The 26560-nt window shown below is 31.5% G+C and overlaps 1 protein-coding gene across 2 annotated transcripts in view; it reads right to left on the reverse strand.

Annotated features, from left to right (window-relative positions):
* LOC133201721 (polycomb protein SCMH1-like) overlaps window positions 1-26560 on the reverse strand; it is a 112995-nt gene that overhangs the window by 4422 nt on the left and 82013 nt on the right. Inside the window, exons 1-6 of one of the 2 annotated variants that reach the window (XM_061337511.1) lie at window positions 6182-6367; window positions 3144-3215; window positions 1853-1923; window positions 1368-1602; window positions 621-953; window positions 66-287 (exon numbers count right to left, since the gene is read on the reverse strand). In XM_061337511.1, coding sequence (XP_061193495.1) covers window positions 66-287; window positions 621-953; window positions 1368-1602; window positions 1853-1923; window positions 3144-3195 — 913 coding nt within the window. In that variant the 5' untranslated portion in view covers window positions 3196-3215; window positions 6182-6367. Of the gene's footprint in view, window positions 1-65; window positions 288-620; window positions 954-1367; window positions 1603-1852; window positions 1924-3143; window positions 3216-6181; window positions 6368-26560 lie in introns of those variants that run through there. The other variant, XM_061337512.1, reaches the window with a different exon arrangement.

Raw genomic sequence — 26560 nt, forward strand, 5'->3', positions numbered from 1 at the left:
ATAAGGTGTCACAAAAATTTCATGATCAACAGAGGGTAATTCACTGCCTATAGACAATATTACACCTTTATCTGTTGCTGTGGTGGAGGAGCTCGTATCTGGCTCAGTGACAGTGACCACAGGGAACTCTGCCTGGAGGGGGGACACAGATCTGTCGTGGGGGAGGTTCGGACTGGTGGGACCAGAAGAGGAGGTGGAGGATTTGGACGTGCTGCTCTGATTCCCTGGGGAGTGGGCGGACTGTGACACAGAGGGTTCACGGGATTTACTCTTCACCTGGGGTGTACCTGTTCAATATTTACATGTAAAATTCAGTGTTGTGTATTATTGCACAATGGACTTTACATGTCCTAACACATAATACAGTGTAAGTGATTTCTGAATTAAGTATCTGCAATACCATCCTTCAAAAGTAGCATTCAGAATTCTGCATTTCTAATTTTTTGCATTTACTTTGCAATACTATAGATACAGATTTTATTAAGATTTACATCTTAATAATTTTGAAGAGTACAAATTTTAAATGTACTGTGTGAGTTTTGTTTTCATTTTGTTTTTTAATATTATTCCTGAACAACATCTAAATCTATGGTTTTATTTCATGTTTATTATTGACCTACCTTTCTGCCCTGGAGGTTGAAGGGGATGACCACTTGTAGAACACCATCCCACAGGAAACAGATCCCGGGAATCACGCTTGGTCCAGTAATCAAAAGCACCCCTCCAGCCATCAAACGTGACATGGACCTCCTCTCCTTTGACAGCCCCGATTGTGGCGGGGCAGATTAACTGTGGATTCTTCCTGTCTACTGCCTCTAGCTTCATACCTACCTTGAAATCATTTGTTTTGGGTGTGGAGGGCTCTTTTTTGAAACAGTTTTCTGGAGCTCTTTCTGCCCCTAGTAATGTCTTCTGAAGAAATGAGGGCCACAGTGTTGGGTTCTTACAGAAACCTTAATAATATAAAAATGAAACATTTTACGATGAGTTTCATTGTAATCCTTTGAGGGAAAGATTGGTGACATCTAAAATGCAAAAAGACTATATTTTTTCTTTTTTGTTCTTATTTTTTTTTCATTCACAACTCCCTCAGATTTATATGCACATGTATCTTATATAAATCTAAAGTTGCTAGCAACTGAAAAATTAAACAAATGAATAACGTATTCTGCACAAGTTTCATTGCAATTGTATCTATACATTACATTTAATAACATACATGTTGTATATCATGCTTCTGGTTCAAAACAAGTTCTCAAACATATTTTTTTTGTTGAGTATAATAAAATTACTCATACACCCAATGGAAACTAAGACTTCAATACAGGTGCATTTATTCTTCAAATTCCCTTCTATAAAGAACAAACCTAGGGGTGGCTGTAAAAGTTTCCCTGTCTTTTCACAATATCCCACGGGATGAAGGTCTGAGGAATCTACGAGCCTCCAAAAATCATTAGTATTGTCACTTCCGTCCAGCCTCAGTCGTATCCGAGGGCCAATCATACCCACCACGGTAGCCACACATATCGAGGTCAGATTACGCGGGTCCACTGCCTCAATCTTCTGGTTCAGTTTGAACTCATTGACTGGTGGATCTACAGACTATAAAACATATAATGAAGTGAGTTTTAAGTTAATGTTTTTCATTTACACGCCAAATAGTTTTTTTTTTTAATAGACCTTATTTGAACAATGGGCAGTCTATTTTAACATATGCATTGAAAGTTGCAAAGAAACCTGTACCTAATCAGTGTTCTTATGAAAGCACTGAAGGTAAAGCAAACTGTATAGTTATTAAAACTTCTTACAAATTCAACTCTAACCCAGAGGATTTATTGTCTCTCAAACTTACCTGTTTGAAACAAGACTGTGGAGCAGGTACACAATCATTTTCTTTCAGATATTCATTCCAGTCAAAACTACCTGTAAGATTATCAAGAAGGATTAAAATTACCCAAAATGGGGGTCAAATTCTACTCCTACTGGATCCTCCAACCCTGTAACATCCCCACCCCCACCCCTAAACCCTCCTCTAAACCCCTTTTAATTTCCAAATTCTCTTTCAAATATTAATTCCAGCCAAAACTACTTACAAAATCATCAACAAGCATTAAAATTACTTTAAGTGGTATTAAATTTCACTCTTAATACAGAAAGAAGTCATTTACAAATGTACCTTGTTAATGAGTAACATTACCTTTTTAAATTAATAATAAAACATTAAATAGCTCATACATATATTTTTTTCTGATTTTCCAACTCTAATCAATACTTCAACAACACAAGCAAAAATACTGCAATAATTCGACAAAGATGCAAGCTTTCTTCATTTTATCATGTTTATTGAGTACCGGTACTATATATTGATATTTATAAATTATGTATGGTATTCAGTTCTGCCCAATTCACTGAAGTTAGGGAAAACCCAGTGAAAATCAATTTCATCAAATTTATTTCTATACCTTAATTGCCATGACAATGCTTTTTTTTTTTACATTCAGTTTATTTACACTGTGTTGTAGAGCATACATAGCTTTTCACAGAAGCATTAATTGAAAGACATAGATGTGGGACTTTCTTGTTTAATTTTGTGAATTATGCATAAAGATGAACCCATACAACTCTAAAACCATGATTTATTTTTCTAAAATTGCAGACTGACGTATCATCTATGTAATTTTCTTCTAGTTTTTCATGTTCTGCTCATTCATAGTAAGGTAAAAAGAACCGAAAGTTTTATCTAAAACATTAATCACACTCTCATCTCCATATTTCATCTCATCACAACTCAGAATTTACTAGAAAAATGCCCTTAAAATCATATATTTTGTTTATCCTTCAAAGGCATAATGACCATTGAAATCATAAAAAAAAAATCTCTCTTCATTGTATTTCCTTTTAACAGAAAAATGAAATGAGATTTTTTTTCAAAGTATCTAAAAAAAACCTTCTATTCTTCCTTTTTCAAAAGAATGAACAAAAGAAATATCAAATTTAACAGGATTTGAAAGAAAAGACAAATTTAACAGGATTTGAAAGAAAAGACAAAGTTTCCTTAACACAATTTTGCTGTTAAAAGACCTAATCCACAGTGCATTTCCTATATATAAGGAAGAATATGGTAACAATTATGGAGATTATACCTTGAGAATCATATTGGTAGGACGTGCCTTTTCCTGTTGGTGTGACGGCCATCGTAAGAAAATCTGCTGGGTCTGTCAGGAAGTAAAATAAGAGAGATCTTAAAATATTTAATTACACCCAAAAAGTAACCTTAAAAACTTTCATCTAATAAAAATCATTCAAAACTAAGAACCAACTCATTCATGCCATCTTTAATCTTAGGATAATTAAATTATGATCTTTAATTTGAAAAAGATGAAAATAAAATATAAATGTTCATTTCATATACATGTAGATATTTATTATAAATTTTTCCTTCATTATATTATTCAGGATTAAAGACATAAGTTTATATATAATACATGATTATTTTGTACTTGTAGTTCTTCAACAGTTCTATATAATGATCAGCAGTCTCTTTAAATATTATAAAATGCACGTCATTTTCTGTGATAAAATCCTTACATTTAATGGGAAATACTTGTTTCGACTAAAATTTCACATCCTGCATGATACTAATTCTCGAGAGCAAAGAAAAAAAAAACATTTTTTTTTCCAACATAATATTTGTTCATTCTTATCAAATTGGGATAGCATTTTATTTAATCCATTGCCTAATTTTACCTTTAAAAGCTTAATATCCTTGTCAGGAATACACCATTATCTTTTTACGTGTCATTATAATGTCAATATTTGCTCATGCAAAAATGCCCATCCTGATCCAGTAATCAATACTTATATAGACAGCAAAGAGAAAAACAAAAAAAAAAAAAACAAATCTTTAATAGCAGTTTCATTTTCAGGGTCCATATGTTAATCATACAATCTAAACTCCCAAAAATAAACCTGTCCATACTTTACCTGAATTTTATTTCTCCTGTCAGATGTTTAAATGTATCTATGGGAAGCTATACTGACTGTAAATCAATACTTATCTATTTATAGTTCTTTGTTCATATCTATAGTTAAATGCACTTCTGTGATAGTTAAAAATGTACCTTATGTATATTTAAAAATGAATATGAAAAAATGCATAGAACAAGAGCATTTCAACTGTTGCTAAAAAATAAATTATACTATATTGCATACTTGTTAAATCAATGTATATAAATTCATTCTAGAAACATTTGCATTTTTTCAGTAAGTATCAATTTTTTTTATTGCCAAATCAAAGAATAGACACTTGCAAGATAGGGATATGTGAAAATATCAGAATATCATGATTTTTTATTGTGCGCTTTGTATCATACGTGATATCATATGGAGACTTAAATTCCAATATTTAATATGTTGCTTTAAATTCCAGAAATAAAACTTCAAAATTATTTAAGACAAATCATAGGCTTCATAAAATTAACTGCAAGATTCTCATCTCTGCATGGTTAAGTCATTTCTGAACATTCCAGAATATTTTTCTTTTCTACCATAAAAATTCCAGAGTTGTTTTCATATCAAATTGAGTTTTTATCTTTTTTGCTAGATACACCAAATCCTTAAAGAAATTCCAAACTGAAGTTAAAGGTTTAGTCTAGGTTTGATTATATTTGATACTGAAAGCTTTTTAATGTAGTGATGGGGTATTTCAAGTAAATATTAAAAATTATTGGTATACAGTGTTATATAACTGTGTGCAGTCATATCTGTAACTTCATCTTTCTTTGTCAGCTATTAATTAAAGCAGATTTCTATTTCATAGCAGTGAAAAAACAACAATAAATATTCAGCCTTCTTTCCCTACATTTTTTTTTTCATTAGAGAGCATGATCAAGAATCTATTAATTCTTAACATATACTTTAGTTTATGAAACTTGTTTGTTTACCAAGAGAATCAAGCCAAAGAATTGGATGCGACTGCATAGTAATACTGATAATTCAATACTTCTGTATTTTTTTTCATAATACAAAGAAAACCTATTCTTAATCTCATACATAATATATCTTAAACAATTTTATACAGTGTAATATTGACATCTCAGTAAGCAGGGCTCTCCAATGTCTATCATTTGGGGCCACTGAAAGGCCCTGTTCCCACTTCTCAAAAGTGACTGTTTTTTTCCCAAAATGAATGTGTTAATTTTCCTGATAGTCATTATCCCCCAAAATTAAAGAACAAACATTTGGATATATATATAGATAGTAACTAAACTTGAGCTACTCAAGTTCCTGTATTGTAAAACAGAATTTAGCTGATAATAAACACATGGAACCAAAAATATGATGAGTTTTTATGCGTATAAATAATTTTCACAAAATTTCCCCAAAAGTTGATAATTTTCCAATTTTCATGACCTTGGCCCCAGTCCCAAAAAGGTGTGTGAGAGCCCTTGTAATTTTGTCTTCAACTTTAAAATGTTAAAATCATATCTATTCAAAATTGTTTCAAAAACCTTTAAAATGTATAACTGTTCAGAATATCCTTATTATCTGAAGAAAATATGTATTCCAATAAAGGTAACATATTGTATTCAGTAGTGTACACATGATGGGCATATGGTGTAGTAAGAGACATATTTATTTATTTATTTTTCATAAATGTTCATGTTTTCAGTTATTCTTACCCAATAAAAGCCTCAAACATCTAAAAATATAATGGTTTGACTTTCCTGCTTTCCATCCTATTTAGATTTTCCAAATGCTTTATCTATTATGATATGTGATGTAATATTTAAAAAAAATATTTTAGTTATGGCTGAGCAGGTCACTGAAAAGTATATAGTTTCAAATATATCTAAAATGTGACTCATACAGGATAGGGTCAAACATCCTCATAAATATGAATAATAAATCTGTAAGATTAAATAAAACTAACAAACATATTTTATAAAATTCTGAAGATATTATGCACATAGAGATTATGAAAGAAGAAAAAATATATAACTCATTCATGATTCTACATTTAACTTACTGTTAAATCACGCTATATAAGAGTCGGTTGAATAACTATCTGTTTACATAGTATCCACTACTCTTCACTACGCTCTCTAGTAAACAACATCGGTACAATGCCAAGGCCACTCGCCCAACATCATGACCAAAACTTTAAAGTTTTCATACTTACTTTTCAAACAATTCCGTCCACTCCAAATGTAGAAAAATGTAAATACTTGAAGCAAAAATAAACTTGTGTCGAAATTTCTGTGATTCAGTACATGACAAACATTAAGTTAGTCATATGCATTGTAATTTTCTGTTTTTCTTTTTATCGACCGGACGTTATTCGTCAGCGCCATTTTTCGTAAGTAAGGAGTAAATGTAGAAACCAAGCGCAATAAAAATAAACGTTCCGGAAAACTATAGCGAATGCTTTTTGACATAAAAAAATAACATTGAAAGATTGATGGAAGAATTATAATGGATATATGATTACAAAACATTGCTTCTATTAGAAATTAGAATGGATATTAAGAAGGCAGACATGCGTAATGTGCGGCAATTTATCATTTTAAGAAATGGTGGAAAGGGACTTCGATTGGGTAGGTTTTGTCTAATATACTGTATTCACATGAACTTTTCATTTATTACTCAGTAAATGCTTTGCTGCACATTAACTAATTAATACTTTACACATTAGTATTTATACGTAAAATCTTCGCTGTCTCAGTTATCGGGTTATACATGCGCGGATCCATGAAAATTTCCCGGGGGATGGGGGGGGGGGGGGTTCCACACTCAAGTAAAAATCTGACTCAGATTTTCATTTTTTTTATTTACCAGCAAAAAATAAAAAATAAAAATAAATAAATAAATACCTAAACAACTTGCCCAACCCCCATCCTCCCCGCAAATAACCTGTATTTCGTAGTGCGGTTTGGGGTTGAGAAGCCGCTTTCATGTATACACATGTCTCTCCTTACCAACAAATAAGGAATCTAAGTTTCCTGGAGAAGAATATTTGCATGAAAACGAACGAAGGAAAGACAACTTGATGTGCTTTCATTTAAGGGGTAAAAAATAATTTATTGCTCAACAAAAATTGGGAATGAAAAGTAAAACCTTATAAAAATAAATAAGCTATAGTTAGTCCCATATGAGCGCTTCTACCACATTTGTTAAAACGATATTATTGAATAAATTTTGACTTATTTCTAAACATGGCCTAATGGCCTCAGGCAAACAGGTTCAATTGTTTCCTATATAAATATACATTTGTCCGAAATATCTTACGCGTTTTCCAGGCGTTTTTCACGATTTTGATATTTGACGTGCCAGGAAACGTAAAATATCAAAATCGTGAAAACGCCTGGAAAACTTCAGATATTTCGGACTAAATATACATATTTACATTTGCAAATGTTTTCTTTTATATAACACTATTAAAAGCAACGCGTATCTATATCAGTATAAACACAGGTTCCTCGCGTCATAAACGTTCGACGGATCAAATTTACCATAACCATAAAGCCCTTCGGGCTTTATGGCATTTGATCTCGTGACCAACCCGTATTTATATCCCGATAGATGTTTAAAAATGATACCTTATTTCTTAAATGTATACTTTTAAAAAGTCTTACATTTCCAATATTGTACGCACTGAGCGGTAAAAAAAAAACTGATCTTGGTAACTATAGGTGATTTTAGAGGTGACGGCGAAATGTTACTTGGACAGCTATAACGTTATTTAAAAAAAAAACACAAAAAAACACAACTTTATTTTATCATTTATTTATTTATTTATTTATTTTGTGCGCCACATTGTAGGCGGGATCAGCTACATGTATATTTTGATTGCAATCGTTTGTGTTCAGCACTTTAAGGATTTAATTACTGAGTTAAACATGTTAAATATGCATTGTGGATAAACGAAATTAACATCCATCACAAACATGGAAACCAGCACAAGCTATATCATTTCAAAAAGTAAAAGGTAAATTAAACAAATATTTATTGACTGTGTTCTCGGATAGAATGCATTTGCCGACCCCTTGAAGCAAATTGTTTGCCTGAGGCCTTGGGGGCCCAGGGACCACACCAAAAACATTGATTTAATTAATCTTATGTATATTTTTGGACACAAAGGGGGGGGGGGTTGCCCCCACCCCCTCTAAATCCGCCAGTGCTAATAATGATGGATCCCTTCCCGAAGCGGCGGCCTTTTTTCGCAATGTCAAATCCCCGTAGACTTGCTTTCCGCTGCAATATCAAAATACTCATCCATTCTTAGAAACGATTGATCTTCCATAGGAACCAAGTTTGAAAGCTCAATTATTTATGTATTTTTAGATAATACTATAATTCACAGGTACCATGGGACATGCTAGTAGTGGACTGTCCCCATCCCTTCCATGATATCTGCTCTCTAAACCCTCCATGTACCTTCTTGTTCCTCCAAATCTACTTCATCCATGTTCTCCTAAAATATTTAATTACTCCCATTCATTGATGCTTCAGGGAATGATTGTTTGCATACAGTGGGAGCACTCGGCACACTTTGGCCGCTCTGTATTGAACGTTAACTATTGATCACTGTTCGTTATTTTCACCTTCTCATAGATATGCATGGATATAATAGTGAACTCTATGATCTGGACAATTTTAAAAAAAATTTACAAATTTACAATGTGGTATTTGAATCTTTACTTCTTGTATGTGCTTGCAAAATTTTAACCCCCTATAGTCTCCTAACTCTTCCCTACATGGGAACCATAATATGTATATTATTTAGTCGGCAGTACTTACTTCGGCGTGGGAACCACAGTTGAAAAAAAATTAAAATCTTCAATACATTGGAAACCAATCTTGCTGATTAAAATGTCTGTTTGTGATCCTGTTATTCATGAGAAAAAAAAATTGAAAGACTTTTTTTTCTTAAGTTTTCGGTATGAATCTTTGACCCTATATCAATATGGCCACACCTTAATCTCTTGTATTACATGTACATGTAATTTGAACAAAATTGATACATTGAATCTTGGGGCTTGACTTAATTTCTTACAATTATATACATGCACATGTACTAATATAATTAATTGAGTTCCTGCGCATGCTGTTCCTGAGACCTAGGAAAATTTTAAAGATCTTTTCCCCATATGTTCATTTATAAAAAATTTGAAAATGTATTGAGAACCCCAACACTGCACAAGGGATCATGATTTGAAGGATGTTGAATCCACAATATGAGGATGCGTAATACATGTATCAATAAGATTGGTTGTGGATTTTCTGTTGAGAATTCCCATGTAAAACTGCGCCTCCTTATTGCGGCACACCCTTGATTGGTATGTACACCTAAACTATTTGTTTATACCGTACCTATTATTTAAAAGATTTATAATTCAACTAAACAGGAGTTTATTTAAGAAAAAAAACTCAAAGGAAATTCATTTAACATTCTTAAAATGTAAAAATGACTGTAACATTAATACTGTTAAAAATGTAATTATTTCTATTCATATCAATTACACATAACCATCCCCTGTTCCTTAGGTTGCTTAATGACAGATTTGATTGAAGAAGTTAACAGGCGACAAGCAGACGAACGGACGACGGAAAAAGTTACTTCGAACTTTAGCGCAACTTATCTACAAATAAATAGCTACGGGTATCACTCAAAAAGACTATACAGTGTATGTATTCTAATTCAAAATGAATATATGAATACATTCTTAAAAAAATCATAACGTCAAAAAATAATTTATGTATAGAAAATATATAAATATTGAAAATTGAATTCATTTTGATCAAATACTACTATTAAGATCCTTTTTAAAAAAGTATTTAGTTGGAGTTATTGCTCTTTCGTTGTTGATATCATCTGAGAATTTTCTGTCTGTATCGCTCAATTATGCTGGAGATAAATTAAATGGGAAATACATTATATATATTCAAGCATGACATATTCCATTTAATGTACAATTAAAGGAAGAATGTCACAGGATGTCAAAGATTTTGAAACTTCCAAGTGACTATAATATTGAGTGCAAACAAGGTTGCTTTAATTCCATGTACATCAATGATAGATCAAGAAGTCGAATTTAATTAAGGATGTAATATTCCTTACCCGAATAAAAACACTATGCTAGTGTCCATCTAAGCCTAAGAAATTCAACCTCTTGAATATGGTCCAAAATAGAGCATTGAAAATATCATTGGAAAAGCAATCCCCCTCCCCTCCAGAAAAAAAATTCGGCAACTATAATTATCACTGATAGAAATCTTAAATATGTTCAATATAAGAAATGAAATACAAGTGCATTTTAATTGAACCGTATGAAGCATGGAAAATAAAATTGATACATCACTAGCTTCAATCAGCGTTTATTCTTTCTTTTCAAAATAATTTTTAACCTTGTGTTCTCACCCACACACAAAGATCCGCCGATTTCGAGTACATTCAGAATATTTTGTTTTGTTTGTTTGTTTGTTGGTTGGTTGGTTTGTAGGTCGGTTTGTTTGGGTTTTTTTCAGTAAAATTTAAAATTGTTTAAGGGTAGTTGGATCAATTTCAGAACTAAAGCGTTACTGTTTTTGCTTTATTTATGAAAGTTTTAAGTTTGAGAAAAAAGCAAATATATTTTCCCTTTTCAATTCATGCCGGTTTATTCATTTCATTACACCCCCCCCCCCCCAAAAAAAAAGAAGGAGGAGATAAGATCGACGCAATATATCCAAGTGAACTCGACATAAAAGACACCACAAATCTACCACATCTGTTTCATAATTGGATGTTTTACTGACTGTAGACGATGATGGCCAACTAACAATTAAATAGTATGATAAATGAGACGACTTCAGCTATTCCATCGTCAACTTTCCCTATTTATGCAGTTATATTCCGCTATCACCTGCATAGGGTGTTTATGTTTACAAGCTATTGATACTCAAGAGCGTGCTCTAAGTACAATCGATTTTTAAACTGAGGTAGGCTACTGACTGATAAGTTAATGTTACGGGGATTTCAACGACCTCATTTAAAGGCAGCATTTCGTAAATTGTATGGTAGTTATAATGACCTAGTTAGCATGCAAATATAACCTATCATTGGGTTGTATCTTGACTGACATATTTCATATCAATTGATAGGCTTTTGTTCTTTTACTAAATTTGACTCGGAATATTTCGTCTACCTGATCAATACAAAGGGCTCACGGCGGGTGTGACCGGTCGACAAGGGATGCTTATTCCTCCTAAGCTTCTGATCCCACCTCTGGAATTTCCGGGGACCCTTTTTTTCACAGATTTGTATTGTTTGTAGGTCGACCACTGTTCGTTATCGTCGCCTTTATCATCCAAACCTTTTGATGGAAATGATCGTGAGGAAATATTGTGTATATGAAGATTCAATCTTGCAATTTAAGTTTCCATTACTCTTAACTTGTTTTATGCGCTTTTAACAAAATTAATGATATATTTTTCCATATATGTATTATGCTAATAATTTTAAAGATAATATATGCCCACAGAGATACCTGTCTTTGTAGATGCAAGCAGCTGATATATATAATTGAAAATTGAATGCAGATGATCGACACGCTTGTCCAAATTGATGTAGATAAATGTTTCTCTTGGATCATTTTGGTTATACTTTCACGTACATCGTCTCGAATTGACGACAAAGGAATGCCAGACAGCTAAGAAAAGGTTGCAGGGCCATTTTAAGACTATATCATTTTTGGACTGATATTAAACATTTATTCTATTGCCAGAAGATCTGAAGCAAAGATAGAATGCCAATTACAAAGATTGTTAATAAATTCTTTTGTTCTGCGAGAGAGAGTGAGAGAGAGACCCCAGTGTCGACCTTGTCCAATGTTCAAAAAGTAGGATCATGGTCATCTGTAACTTTCATAATTATAGAGTCATGAAAATGTAAGACAGCACGTCATCTATATTCATTTCACTTTGACGTTATAAGCCTCCTATCCTACCGCCATTTATCAAGCGGCTTCTCCGGTTCGATAAATGCTACAACCAAAGCACTAAAGTGCAGGATCCAATAAACCCCAGGCCTAGTCCGAGCAATTTATTTAAGTCCCCTGTTACTCGTAAAGGGCCGAATGATAATCCCCCTGTGCTTGTCTGTCCACTTCCGTTTCCTATAATCCCAGCCTCTTTTCCGCGAAAACTTGCGTCGCGGTATCAAAGTAACCATAAATCAAAATGGTTTCCGAACAAAGCAATAAATTTTGATCAATGGCTGAAATTTCCTCCCATTTGATTTACTTGATTGTTTGAGTGAAAGTACTTTGTCCGCATCATTTAGTGCATCGATTTATTATTCTTAAGATTAATTTCAATACTGCCTTTCTCATTATACTATTGTCCTTTTAGTGTCGTGTTGTAGATTTTCATTTGTGTTATTTCAGAATAATAAAATTTCCCTTTTCTTTCCTCCCAAATTCAGAGACAAAGCTTACCCTCGAAATACTGCAGGAGTTATAATTTTGTGTCCAAAAGTATTGCAAAGTAGACAGAGAAACCTACAGTCTCTCTCTCTCTCTGTTGAAGAATCACCGTCTGAATTGTGAATGCACAAGCCAAGGACTTAGAAAACACTGTTGTTAGTTAATTTTTATGTCTTGTTGTTTTCCTCTTGGGTTTATTTTAAAATTTACAGTCTAAAGATGAAAGTGATTACTTAGAAATTAATCGTTTTCAGCTTCAAATTGAAAAATAAAGGAAACTAGTACAATTGTCGGAAAGGGTCATATGAAATCATGCCTTTCGATGTTGACCTATGATCATGATAGAGAATAAATGCCTCGAGATTGGCTCTGCTTTATATTTTCTTGGTGCACAAGAAATACTTGCAACCAACTTTCAGAAATGTTCTTTTACTCGCGTTAATTTCTCGCCGCAAATCATTTGTTTTATTGTGTATTAACATGATATATGTAGAATGTTTCTTTAATCGCAAAAACTACATGTTATAGTCAGGGATTGATTTCAAACTGACTACTAAAAGTCGCGAATAATACATGTAGTTGATTTGCAGTACATTTTGAAATTGTACAATCATTATGTATGCCTGTATAGGTTCTGGACTTTATCAAGCAAACTTTCTTTGCAAGAAATTTAGTTGTCTTTTTTTTCTAAACGTGAACCCAAAGGAATAGTAATTGCTACAACAAACAGTGCAGTACAATGTTGATTGCCTTTATGGGACCTACATACTTGAGTGTTCAATAATAATAATGTTCTTGAAATATTTAGAGAGAAAAATATATGGTGGTAGCCTCACTTTACACACTTATACCTTTATTCACGAAGGGTCAGAAAAATTTAGAACAGATTCTGAGATTCAAAGGATTGAGGAATTCACCTATTTTTTAACTTATCTCTAATTAACAAGCTGGTGGTGTGTATGCACAGTATCAATAGGTAAAAAGAATGACTTAAAATTCAAATCGTTAGAAATTTTTTTCATGTGCTAACTGAATTCTTTTTGTTGCAATTTTCCCTAAATTCTCTGTGTCTTGTGAGGCTACCAGAACTTTATCAATATTAGGAACAAGAAAACATTGATGTAACCATCAATTGTCGCCCGGGAAATAAATAAAGTAAACAATGGACATGAGTCTTGATCATCGAACCGCTTCGATATGTGTGAAAAAGGCATGCGTCTAAATGATGGAGACGATAGTCGAGAATATTTTGAAAACTTATAGTCGGATGAAAATCGAACAAAAACGATACCCTTTTAAACTTTATCAATTCCTCAAGTAAATGTTGGCTGCATAAAATATAATTTGAAACCAGACACATGCATCACATATTTTCAAAAATGTCTTTCACTTTAAGAATATAAAACACGAACTGTGTAAAGTATATTTTTACGTTTTTATGCGATAAGTAAAATTCGATGTTTTAAAAAAAGGGACATGTCGTTTTTTTCGATAGTAAATGATAAGCAACTTTATATATTAAATATGAAAAACGTATATATTTTTACAGATTCACTTTATGGAAGTAAATATATTGTGTATCTCGTAATTTATAAAGGGAAAGAACATTCTGATTAACAATCTTTTTAATGTTTAGAAAACCTTTAATTCTGAATAACTTCTCCCACCTCAATCCCCATATACTAACACTTAAACTTATATGTATAGAGCAGCCCGGTCCTCCGGGCTGCAATAAGGTACATGTACATGCATGCCGTAACTAAATGTTGAACTGCATATGGTAGTGCCTCTATAAATTGTAGGTGACTTGGAATTTTTTCAATTTTTTTTTTTTTTTTCAATTTTTTTTTTTTTTTTTTTTTTTTTTTTTTTGGTCATTTCTTAAACATCTCTACGATAACAAAGTCATGTAATACATGTACATTTCAAATGGTGCAATACGTGAAAGATTCGTTATTACAAAAAAGAACCATCATATTTTATTCAACTAACTTACACTTGTAATAGATAAATAGTTATTACACCGAATGTGTCATTGTATTTCTCCAAAATCGTGACACGTTTACTGTTAATAATAAATCATATTTCTTTGTGTCACTGTGATATTCACACAAAGCATTTTAACGGCCTTTTTATTTATAATTACAGGTTACAGGAATGCAGAGAATTATGATCCGCCCTCAAGAACTCTTAAAGGTCAAAAATTTGTACCCTTACTCTCAAGTTGCAGTAACAGAAATTTTGGGCACCGCCTGCAATATTTCAATAACGTGATATGTATCTGAAAATTCTTTTGTTTTCTTTTAGGCATGAAAGAGTGAATACAAAATTTGATCCCAAAAAGGCAGCTTCCGGAAGATGACTTTCTGCCTCCAAGGTAGGATATATCTGACTCAAATGAAATAATGGAGAGCCTTATAATAAAATTCTACGCCAAATTTAAAATAAAAGTCGCACTTTTATTGCTAAATTTATGTTGTTCAAGAGTTACAGAGTGATGAAAATGGCGCGTCATAAACGCACTTTAAGGTGTCTAAGTGCGTTTTTCTCCCGTCTGTGAGTATTGTACAATTACTTGTCAGATAGAGTGCAATTTAATGATGACAAAGTTTGTTTTAAGGAAATTTCATTTATCGCTACATTGTCTAATTAGTCATCAACATAACAAATTACATTTGATATTGTGTTTGTTGTTAAGAAAATAACTTGACACTTTCTTAGATTGTAATTTCGATGAATTAGAGTTGAAGTTTGATATCTCGATCACAAATATGTCGAATACCAAAAACACAATAAATTGATTCGTCTGTTAAGAAAGCATTATGACTTTGATTCTGACTTTTTTATACCTTTTTTTGAAAGGAGAAGGAAAGGTACTCACGCCAAACTTCGAAGTTCTAACGTTTGTCTGTCTGTAGAAACATAATTGCAAAACATTTTAATCTAGAGGAATTGGCTCTCTGTTTATGTTCTAACAATACATATTTTGTTTGTGTAAACAATCATTTTGACTTTTAGAAGACTTCCATATCATATCCAGCCATGTAACAGTATATAAACTTAATCATTTGCATATTTCCTGAAGTTGGATTTTGTATCTATAACAGGACTTTAGTCTTAATTGAAGCGATAGGCTCTTGTCTAAATAACCATAAATTACGGATGTATAACTATAACTCTTAAATTTATATTAGTTAAAAAAGTCTCAAAATGAAGCTTGAAATTGAAATCTTTTCGTGCAACAATTTTCATTTCATGCATCTCAATTTGATTCAAGGTTCTATCAAGTCTTAGAAACGGTCTGTAAAAATTTGACATTTGTACTCCATAAAAGTATTAGAATTAAAAGGTTTTAGAGAAATCGAATTCCCTTTTATCTAGCCTTATATACCAATGTTTATTAGCATGATATGAAATTAGAAGAGATCTGTGATGTCCTGCAATGATAGAACAAGCTTTTTACACTAAATATTATATAATATAGTTATTTAATACAGAAATGTGAAAATGTAATAAGTATTTATGTGCAGCATGTGGATTGAAAGTACATAATTATACAGATATGATTCCGAGTCTTTTTTTTCCTTTGTCCTCTTCCACCACCCCACTCCCTTTTTTCTTAACATTTTTTAATTTTATTGTTCATTTTCCCTCTTTTTCAATTTTGTACTCTGTAATCTCCTTAAAAATTAGTTTAAAATACATGACTTTGTAAAACTACAAATATATTCCATTTTTACATTTGTACCTTGATCTCTAATGGAGAGAACTAATATAGGTCACTTTTGTCTGCTGTTCAATCTATGTTCATTGTATATACTTCTATGTATATCATGAATAAAATAATTCTTAAAATATAGGGTTTTTTTTTCATTCTAAAGTTTATTTGTTGACCTATTTTCAATTAGAAAATGCATAGCTGTTTTCCTGAAAATTATTTGAGATTTGGTAACTTTCCCTTCATACAATATGATTACCTATAATGATGAACTTTGAAGAAATACTATGAGTAAATACACATTACTTTGTGAACTCGGAGACATTTTTGTGGTCATTCTCAATTTAACTGATGATTTTCAGAACCTGAGGATTGGACTACATGTAGGAGAAATAGTTCTAAGAGGAAAGTTAAAGTTTTTTCCCCCAAATGATTAAGATCGTTTAATTCATTGCCCAGTTGAACATTTATCAATTTATTTTGGTGAAACCCTTGTCAAAATCATTTTATAAATAGAAAACACAGGTCAAATAAATTGAATGCCAAAGTAATTTTAATGAGAAATAAATGTGACGTCAAATGCCTGTGGCGGGTACGTGAAGCAATGCTGTTTGATATAAGTTATACTTTTTGTTCCTTCGCCCGGCATTAAAGTTATGGGTCTTTTGGATGAAACCTTAAAAACCAAGTTCCCGTGTTACGGTAGGCTTTAGCACGATAAAGAACCCTCACTTCTCAATGGCCCTGAGTGTCGAACATAGGTCTAAATATGAAGCCTTTAACTGGCATACGGTTACGTCTCTCTATGAGTGAAAAATTCTGGAATGGGACGCTAAACAATATACAATAAACCAATCACTGGGACTAAAGATACAAAATTATCAAATTAGATCTTTCAACAGCCAACCCTTTCAGTAAAATAAAGTAGTGTTAATAAAATCACACAGATAAGTACGCCATCAATTGAATAATGATTAATAATTCATTTTATTTTTAGCTGATTTTACAGATCCATACACGGGTGAGCAATGATAACTCTTGTATAAAATTTGAGTACAAGTGAAGACTAAAGCATACATTTTTTTGTGTTAATTGCCGGCTTATCTCCGACCATCGCCTTAATGCGTCTGTTAGACATCCAATCTGACGAGAAAGGTAATACATTATAACTAAACTTGAGAGTAAAATAGGAAAACATTTCTAAAGATTTTACTGATATATCCTTTTCATGCGATTAATAATTGATTGATTTTTCTATGAAAACTGCATAGTCGACCTTGAGAAATTCTTTGATGTTTGATTATTTGTGGAAATGAACAATCGAGGGATTATATGCTGTGAAAAATAGTTATTGTTTAACCTTTTGAATTTTATCTTCTATAGTCCTTACCCATTTGAGTCAACTGTGAATTTATTAGAAAGGCTGCATTTCATTTAAGGTAAATGAGTCCGATGATTGGGACATTTGCAGGAGAAATTTCTTGGTATCAAGAACCCCGCCAAGTAACGAAGTTCCCACTTTGGTCATTTTGCCATAATCGATATAATTGAAGAAATGAATAGCATAGCATGTCTGGAAATGATTTTACCGAGAAATTGGCCGTTCAAAACATTAGCACGTTTTTCCCGCGTGGATTAGCCATATTAGGCGCTAAGCATTTTGCCCCCGTGGGCTTCTTAATGATCAAATACGCCAAATCTATCTTAACGAAATACTCTCGCGCCAGGAACTTGAAAATGGCTTTTGACATTCTATAAACCAATTGAGAAATATCTCGCAAGTCAGATATAATTGAAAAGTATTGCCATAAATCGACTCATTTTCAAACGGACGCAAAGATTCCGGATAGTCATTTTATTTTGATGTAAGGAGAAAGCAATGTGTCTTGACACAACAATTTTTGAAGATAAATGGCGATTGCCCGGTTATGTTAGACTAGATTACATTCAATCCATAAGGATCAACAAAAAGTTTTGAAGTGAAATGTCTACTCGTAAATTGAAAAAAAATAACGGGTTACTCGTTAAGTATTTTACAAGAGACATAATTAACATGTTAAATGTGTCTCTGATTTTACTAATAAAGTTTTAGTTTGTTTATACATGTACCATTAGTTTGTTTATACCAAGACAATTTAACAAGATGTACATGCATTTGTGAAAATATTTTTAAAAAGTGGAACCATTTTCTGGTTTCAGATTCACTTGCATTCCAGTGCACAACGAGGAAGAATATTACATTAATTTTCAATTTGATGTTACTTTTTCTTAATAGATGTATATTCTTATTTCATCCAAGTGAACCATATAAAAGACCAAATTTGTATCCCTTGGTAAAATTAATTTTTTTAAAGATCAACACAAAACACTTTCTGATCATTACATGGGGAGGATGAAATCATCTATGCAGATGTGCATATCACTTATGTCAACAATCTCTCGATTTGTCTTGACAGAGGAGAAATAGGAAAAGACATTTCTGACAAACAGCTGGTGCTAGGGGACTCTTCACAGTCCCATCTGTCTTGTAACATCTTCAAACCTCAAGGAAAATATCGACGGAAAAACAGAAAAAAAAACTCTGTGAAACAAAAAGATGCTCCATCAAAGTATCTTATGGCAAATCAAAATTTCCTGCCCCTATCTTTTATTACTATCCCCATGCATCTTGGTTTATCTTGGAAAAGTTGGTAAAGACGATGGAAACGAGCAATAAGGAACACGATATCAGTGTTCGTTTTAGAACTGACAGTGCAGTAATTTTCGTTGCCCCTATTATATTTTCCAATTAAAATCGGATTATGTCAGAGCTTAGGAATATTTTTCAATGCATTTTTATTGACAGTCAGTCCTGATCTAATTTAAGATATTTCTGGTGTCTGTACGACGGAGGACAAACTAGTTGACGTTTGTAGATGACCCTATTGACGAAATAGACGAGGAAAAAGAAGAAAATATACGTTAGAAATAAGATATTTAAACTGGCGATAGTAAATATTTTAGATGTCTAGTATTACTGAGTATTTTTTGTTCGATCATTTTCCATTAAGTAGTTTAGCGTATTTTTTTAAAGCATCAAACTGACAGTAATGGTTGTAAAAGCCAGTATGTAAAAAACGATAAGTTCTTTATTGTTGTTACATTCAACACATTATTGTAAGAACACATACATTAAAAATGTAGTAATAGCGGTTTTCAATTTTAGATTTTCTTGGTATTGGGTTACATATTTGTAGGGCTAACGACACTTTTTTAAATTTTTAATTCATTGTCTGGATTTATTACATTTTATGTTCATGTGCACTCTGAATGTGAACAGACAGAATGTAATATGTTAGTTTATCCAAAATTGCAAGCAAAGGCAACTTATCTTAATGTACAAAGTATACTTTAGTGCTTTCTAGAAGTTAATAAAAATCGTATAGTATCCGGTTACATGAATAAACTTTAAAAAAAAATACCCAGAGAAATAGTCTAAGAGTATGTTTCTCGTTGTAAATGGATGTTTTATTTTGAATAATTTATTTTCAGAGATAAATTTACCAAATATTCGAAATCGAACTTTATAAATGACCCTAAGTAAAGTTTCGGTGTTTCGTGTGAGCAACACTCTTACTGAAACAAGCAAAAAGGCAAGTAATTTCCCCAACATTTCAATGATTCTTTTCCTTTTTATTACAAGACATTACATATTTCGTGTTTAAATTCAATCGAACACGTTTGGACAGACACATTGAAACGACTGGAAAATATCCATGTATACAGACATCCCTGCACAGTGAATTTTTTTTCATGCATAATTCAGCTCATTTGCATTCTTTTCCATGATTTCCCAACTAATACAAAACCTTTACAACAAAGTATAACAGTGTTTTATTGAAAGTAAGGATTATACTTCCTTGTTTCTAGAAAATCTCTTTTAATTTTCAAAAATCAATGTTTTGTCTTAGAAAACTACATTATTTTTAACAATATAATATCTTTCATGATCGGAAGACGTTGTTTCAGCTTTTGGTGACGGGGTGTATTTTCACTCCTAAACAAGATAGCGACTGCCGTAATAAGGTTTTGTTGGTCTTGCGATTCTTCGCTGGTGGAATGATGCCGTTGGGAAATCGCCAGTTATTGACAATCTGAACACAATGCTTTTTTTTCCTGCTCCCGAGTGATACTAAGCATACTAATTTCGTATTCCCTGATCGCTTTCTCAACAGGAATCCCCCGCACTTAATACAGTGTCCAGCGCCATCACACAACAATGCCACAAAGATTTTCCTCAAAAAGCATGATATCTCCCTTCTATTTTCTCAGGAAATTTTTTTCTTCGTTACTTTTATTGCAACCAATGCCATGCCAATCTCAACTTGGAATCGAACTGTTGTTTCATTCACATTTTGCAGCCAAATTTTAAAACTTTCTGTACACTGTATATCCAATATCCAACAGTACAAGGGTGGCAGTTATGGGTGCATTTGGGTTTAATCTTATCCAGCATCCTGTCAAGTACAAAAAAGAACAATAAAATATAAATACAATATAGACACAGTAAATGTTGAAACATGACAATCACATTTCTTAGAGAATTTTGGCCCAAATCATTTCTTTAGACAAACTGTCTTATAAACTGCTGTGCAGCAAAAGAAATAGTACGTGAATGTTAATTAGACAATATGTGTTGAGCAAACCAACATCTCTATTTTTATTTCTCCAAACCCACCCTATTAAGCAAAATGAAAATAAAGGTAAATTCTTTTTCATCCACGTTTTAATCACACACGTAATCAGAAGAGTTTTATTCAGATTTTACATAGATTACTCAGTAACTTTATGATTAGAACGTTGAGTTTCTCCTTACATGTTCACAATTTCTACATGACATAAGCGAAAAGTATGGCTACAATGCATATTGGTGTCCATAAAAATATACTTGACAATATGTAATAATTACGAATTTTATGCAAAGGAATTTCATGAATTATGAGTCAGAAACCACTGCAAGAGCTTTGTACTTTTGTATTACGAACATCTCGAACTAAACCGTCGCAGATGATTGTGTTATAAAGTTGGAAGTCTGCGATTCCTGGTATCCCCAGGACAATCTTGGTGCCTTATTTCTCACGAGGATGAATATTTGTGGAGCATTGCATCATTTATATATATTTATTAAGGTCAAAATTATAATACTGAAGGTGCAAGGAACGTAGAATTAATGCCTGGTTCTAGAATAAATTAGGAACACGTGGCTTGAATAGAAAGTGAGATACTTTCATCTTTAAAAAAAAAGTTTATCTAGTGCAACTACTATTTCTGATAAGAAAGAACATTGTTTCGCTATAACCGTTTCCTATTTAAGAGGATTAAAATATGATAATTAAACAAAAATCAGAAATAGATGATTCTGTTCTTTTTTGAGGCCATAAGTTTAAATTCTTACTATGAAGTTATTTAAAATACATGTATATAATAAATCGTCTAGGATAAGAATAAACATTAAACAGTATGTTTTTATCAATTTTAAATTGCTCATTGCGTGGAGAAGCATACACGATACATGCATCATCCTTGTATAAATTATCTAATGAGTGTTGCCAAGGCATGATGTACACAATTTTCTAGCGACTTTCAAATCGATTGCAACAATTATATATTGTATAAAAAAGGTTGAAACAAAAATATGGCCAAAAATCAATTAAGAAAGTGTCTTAATCGACAAGGATCTGACGAAAAGTGATTTTACATGCGTATTTGATAGCCTCAGATCTGCGAAGTTCCATATAAAGAACGATTCTCTAGCTGCTCACCCTGCCATTTCACTTGATGAATGGAATAATAAAATAGGGATATTGTGTTTCCTCGTGCTGTAATGAAACAGACAAACAGCTCCATGCTAATTCCGTGCTTAAACTGACAATCATAATTAAATTTCCCAGCAATTCGCCCTGTTTTATGAGATATATTGAACTATATTAAGTAGCGCGTTCCAGAGCGAGACACCTTCATTGTAGACGCTAACGAAATTTTCTGTCTAATAATCCGGCTTTCATTTTTGTTCTCCAGAAGTCAAAGGGTCACTTTCAGAGAAAGTTGTGATTAGGCAACCTAAATAACTTAAAATATCTTTATAAAATATGATTGAAATACAATTATTTTTAAAAAGTAAATACAGATTTTTATAATTATTTTTTATCTATTTATATCAATTACAATTCAAATTTATGAACTCATACCTGGACGTTATTTTGAAATCATATTCTCTGTATATTTAGGTTATTTTGAAATGCTCATAACTTATTAGCGCGTCAACGAGTTATTTCTCATAAACTGTAAAATATTAAACTTTTACTTAAGGATAAGGCAGCAAAATGACATATTTTTGCATAATATGTACCTGATTTGAATCTGATGATCCTTTGACAATGAAAACTGTCGTTCTGTTCAAAGTTAGTCGGTTTTAACTTTCCTGCAAAAATAAACAATCACTGTATCATAAAATACATATTATATTGGAAACGTATTTAAAAAAAAACTTTTACGTTGGATTAAAACTATTATAGTGCCAATTCTTGGAATGTAAATAAACTATTTGAAGTTTGAAGAGCTTTAGCAAAATCCTAACCTTCCAGGTGTTCAGAGTCAGAAAATGAAGTAAGACAGGCGTGCCTTTACCAGAAATTAAAAAAAAAGTAAGAAAATTTATTTTTCCCTTGGTTATGAATATTGGTATTTTCAAATTCACTACATATAAACTGACTCCTTGGATACAAGCATATTTTTAAAAAAAAAAATCACGCGTATAATAAAAGTACTAGCATTTGCTTTCTTCAAAACTTATTCTTTTTTAATTTTCACTGGGGGAGACATTAAATTAAACAATGCAAAACAAAATTAATTTTCAAAAAATCATGCAGAATGATGTTTTTATCTAAGCAAAATAAACGTCAAAATGTATCTCTAAAAGTAATGTTTTAAGCCTTTGTAGTTTCATCAGAGTGCGATTGTACCGTTAAATATTGAAGTTTTATTGAAAAGGAAGCTCTTTAATCTGTTTTCTCTTTATCGAAGGTGTGGGAACAATGAATGTTAATTGATATCTAAATGAAAATACAATATTGACGAATAATACGTAAAGCCGTTTAACTATAAATATTCATTAAGTTGAATGTTCTATAGATCAAATGTCAAAGAATATAACCTAAATAATGATATTAGTCGTAAAGAAATGTCCATTAACAAAAGTGATTAATTCATATATGAAGCCATAATAATTAATTACTATCAGAACAAAATATGCTTGTTTTGTTGATAACAATAAACATAAGAGAATGGAAATTTTTTTATAAAAGAACACATCAGAAGAAAGTTTAAAGCAAACAGATAATTTTGGTTACAGGATTTTTGGTGCTTTTTTAACTGACAAATTGATTATGGAACAATCAACAACTTCGTGTCACCAAAGACTTGGAAGTATTTTATGTCTTTGATGAATTTTGAACAAGATTCTTTTATTATCCTGGCCATTGATATTTAAACCTTCATCTTTTATTTTTTGCAATTTTGGGGAAGTTTTCCCACCATAATTTTTGACAAGAAGGCGAATGTTTTAGTTTTGATGGTTTAATGTGTTAAGATATCAATATGATATCAGATAATAATACAAAACATAAAAGTTTAATAATATGACCAAAAAGTTACACCATATGATACAGCAAAACGCATTGATGATTTGCCCCTGGAAATACATATGTCGCAAGGTAGAGGAATTAAAGCGGAAAAGCGTTGAAGAAAGTTCACATTAAATTCAGATAAAATCATGATATCCAATACGTTACCAAAACAAGATTAAATTTCTCACGTGAAATACGATATCTTCAAATACAGTTAAAACACATTCAAAAGAATATAAACATTAGTAATTTGATATTTAATTAAGAGCGCTAAATATATTATAAGGTGCATAAATGTCATTTTCAAACATTATGGTGTGGCTTGTTTTCGTGTGTACATGTATTTTTCTTTTAATTCTAAATAGTACTTTTCGTGTTTAATTTTTCTGTAAATGCACATTATTTTTATGGCAAAAACAATCAAGTAAATATCTTAATTTTTTTTAATGGCAGAAAGAACTAACATTTTTTAATAAATTCTGATATGATGCACATGCATGTATATTTATGTAAGTATGAAGATATATATGTTTATAGATCTCAAGTATTGTAACCTATAAATATTTTGATGAATCGTAAGAAGTTTCTGCATGTTTTAAAAACAATATACTAGTAAATTGAAAAGTTAAAGTGCATGAGACGTCAATTACAATTTACTTTCTATCAGTTACATTTTCAAGTGCATTTTGTAAAATCAATCTATTTCGAGGGTTCAAGTTTTCATTTATTTTTTTTTTTTTTTGTCTCTTGACCATCAAATTCACAGTCTCAACAATTACATATATATAAATTTGGGCGTTGTCTAACAAGACATTCGAAAACGAAATAATGTCCCAAATTAAGCTGTACATTTTTAACAATCCAAGAATATATATTGGTCCTAAATTCCATAGTAGATTTAACAAAGGATATATATACAATATTTAAAAAAAAAATACTTTATTGGCACAAAAAGTTTTTTTCCCTTATTTCTAGCTCAGCTAATTAATCTAATTTAATCTACTGAGTTTTCAAAATTAACTGTGCAAAAAGAAAGAAATAAGGGGAAAAAAAATAACATATACCATTTTCTAAACCTTTAATTTCATTTTGATATTAGAAGCAGAAAAAAAACGACTTGCAGCCAATAAATGTGCACATTCGAATACGTGTACATAGAATATTTCACTAAAATGCTTTTTTGAAAGCAAGCAAAATAAGATTTTATTTCATTTAGTTAAATAAGTATTCTGTGCTTTTATGCATTTTACAGCAGTTTTTCTGCGAACAGGTTATCAATCTGTATTGTACATGTATTTTTTCCCGGAATTCTTGCCAAACCCAGAATCAGTTATCATAAGGAAGGTATTGATTTCACAAAGCCAATAGTAAAGAACCTCCCATACCGCTACTGCAAGTCCGTCAGCGAAAAAAATGATAGGTTTAGGTTAGAAAATCTTTATGCTCAATAGAAAGAGCTACATTTTTGGTTAGTTGTGGTTTTCCTAAATCCCCAACATCACGCCTTATTTTGAGGTATCGTTTCTTGTGTAAATTTCAGAGCCAAAACAAAGGCTCCCAACAGCTAAAACTAATTTGATTGGTTAACTTTATAAAAAAAATACAATATTTTTTATATGGTATGAAATGCACGAGCCTTTAAAATAATTCTTTTAAATATGAATCGAGAATTAAGATTATTACAAAAAAATAATAATAATATGCCTTATTTGTGAACTTAATTTATAACCTTAAATTTGTCAATATATTAACAAGTTTTTTGTTCAATTTTGTTTGCACCAAAGGTGAATTATTAAAATCATTTGTTTATGAAATATTTATCAATATAAAGTTATTCCATCTTTCCAGGGATATAAAAGTTCACAAAATGTTTAATAAAAAGATATCATGATCGTGAACAAAAATATGACGAGATTATATATAATTCATAAGCAAGTCGACAATAGATAGTGCCGATAAAGAAAAATCTTTTAAACACAACAATTTTTATTACTTTATTTCAAAGTGTCACTTTATAAGATATGAAATATGCATGGGCTTTCCGTTGGTTAAGATTTTGACATTTGTGTGATTATGGTTTTGATTTTTCCAGGTGAATATACCGATATTCGTCATTCCCTTGTGAGAAAAAAATGCTCTAAGCAGGGAATTCTGCATCCAATGCTTTTAGGTACATTAGTCAGAGATACTGAATGGAGACTGCATTTACTATGATTTTTCCCCTCAATGTGATTGAAATTATGTAAATCTGCCCATCGAAAAATAAAACTAAGCCTCAAGATGATTTTATTAAACTATTGTTTCGGTTGGTGAGTGTTTCACTATAATTCAATCATGCTTAGGAAGTGGAGATTTCTTTTAGATAGTCATTATTGTACACATCTAATTTCTACCAGATGTAAATCATTGTATCTATATATAGAAAAAGGAGAACTTAATTACAATTTGGTTCAACCCCTTTTAAGTCCAAGGGAATCACGTATAACTTGTGTCCCATCCTATTGATTATGTTTCAATAGAATAAGTTTAAATACAGAATAGTATATTGAATCAAACTTTCGATAAAAACACGTTTCCCCCCTTTTTTTAAAAAAAACCTTTGAAATTAGTTTTCATGGAAACCATTTATATATTAAATAAATAACAAAATACAAAAATAAATGAATAATGAATTTTTTAACATTTGAATGCAATTTAACATTTTAATATGAAAA

Source organism: Saccostrea echinata, unplaced genomic scaffold (genome assembly GCF_033153115.1).
Source record: "Saccostrea echinata isolate AGI-Se365-2 ecotype Australia unplaced genomic scaffold, CSIRO_AGI_Sech_v1 ptg000045l, whole genome shotgun sequence".
Taxonomy (NCBI): Eukaryota; Metazoa; Mollusca; class Bivalvia; order Ostreida; family Ostreidae; genus Saccostrea; species Saccostrea echinata.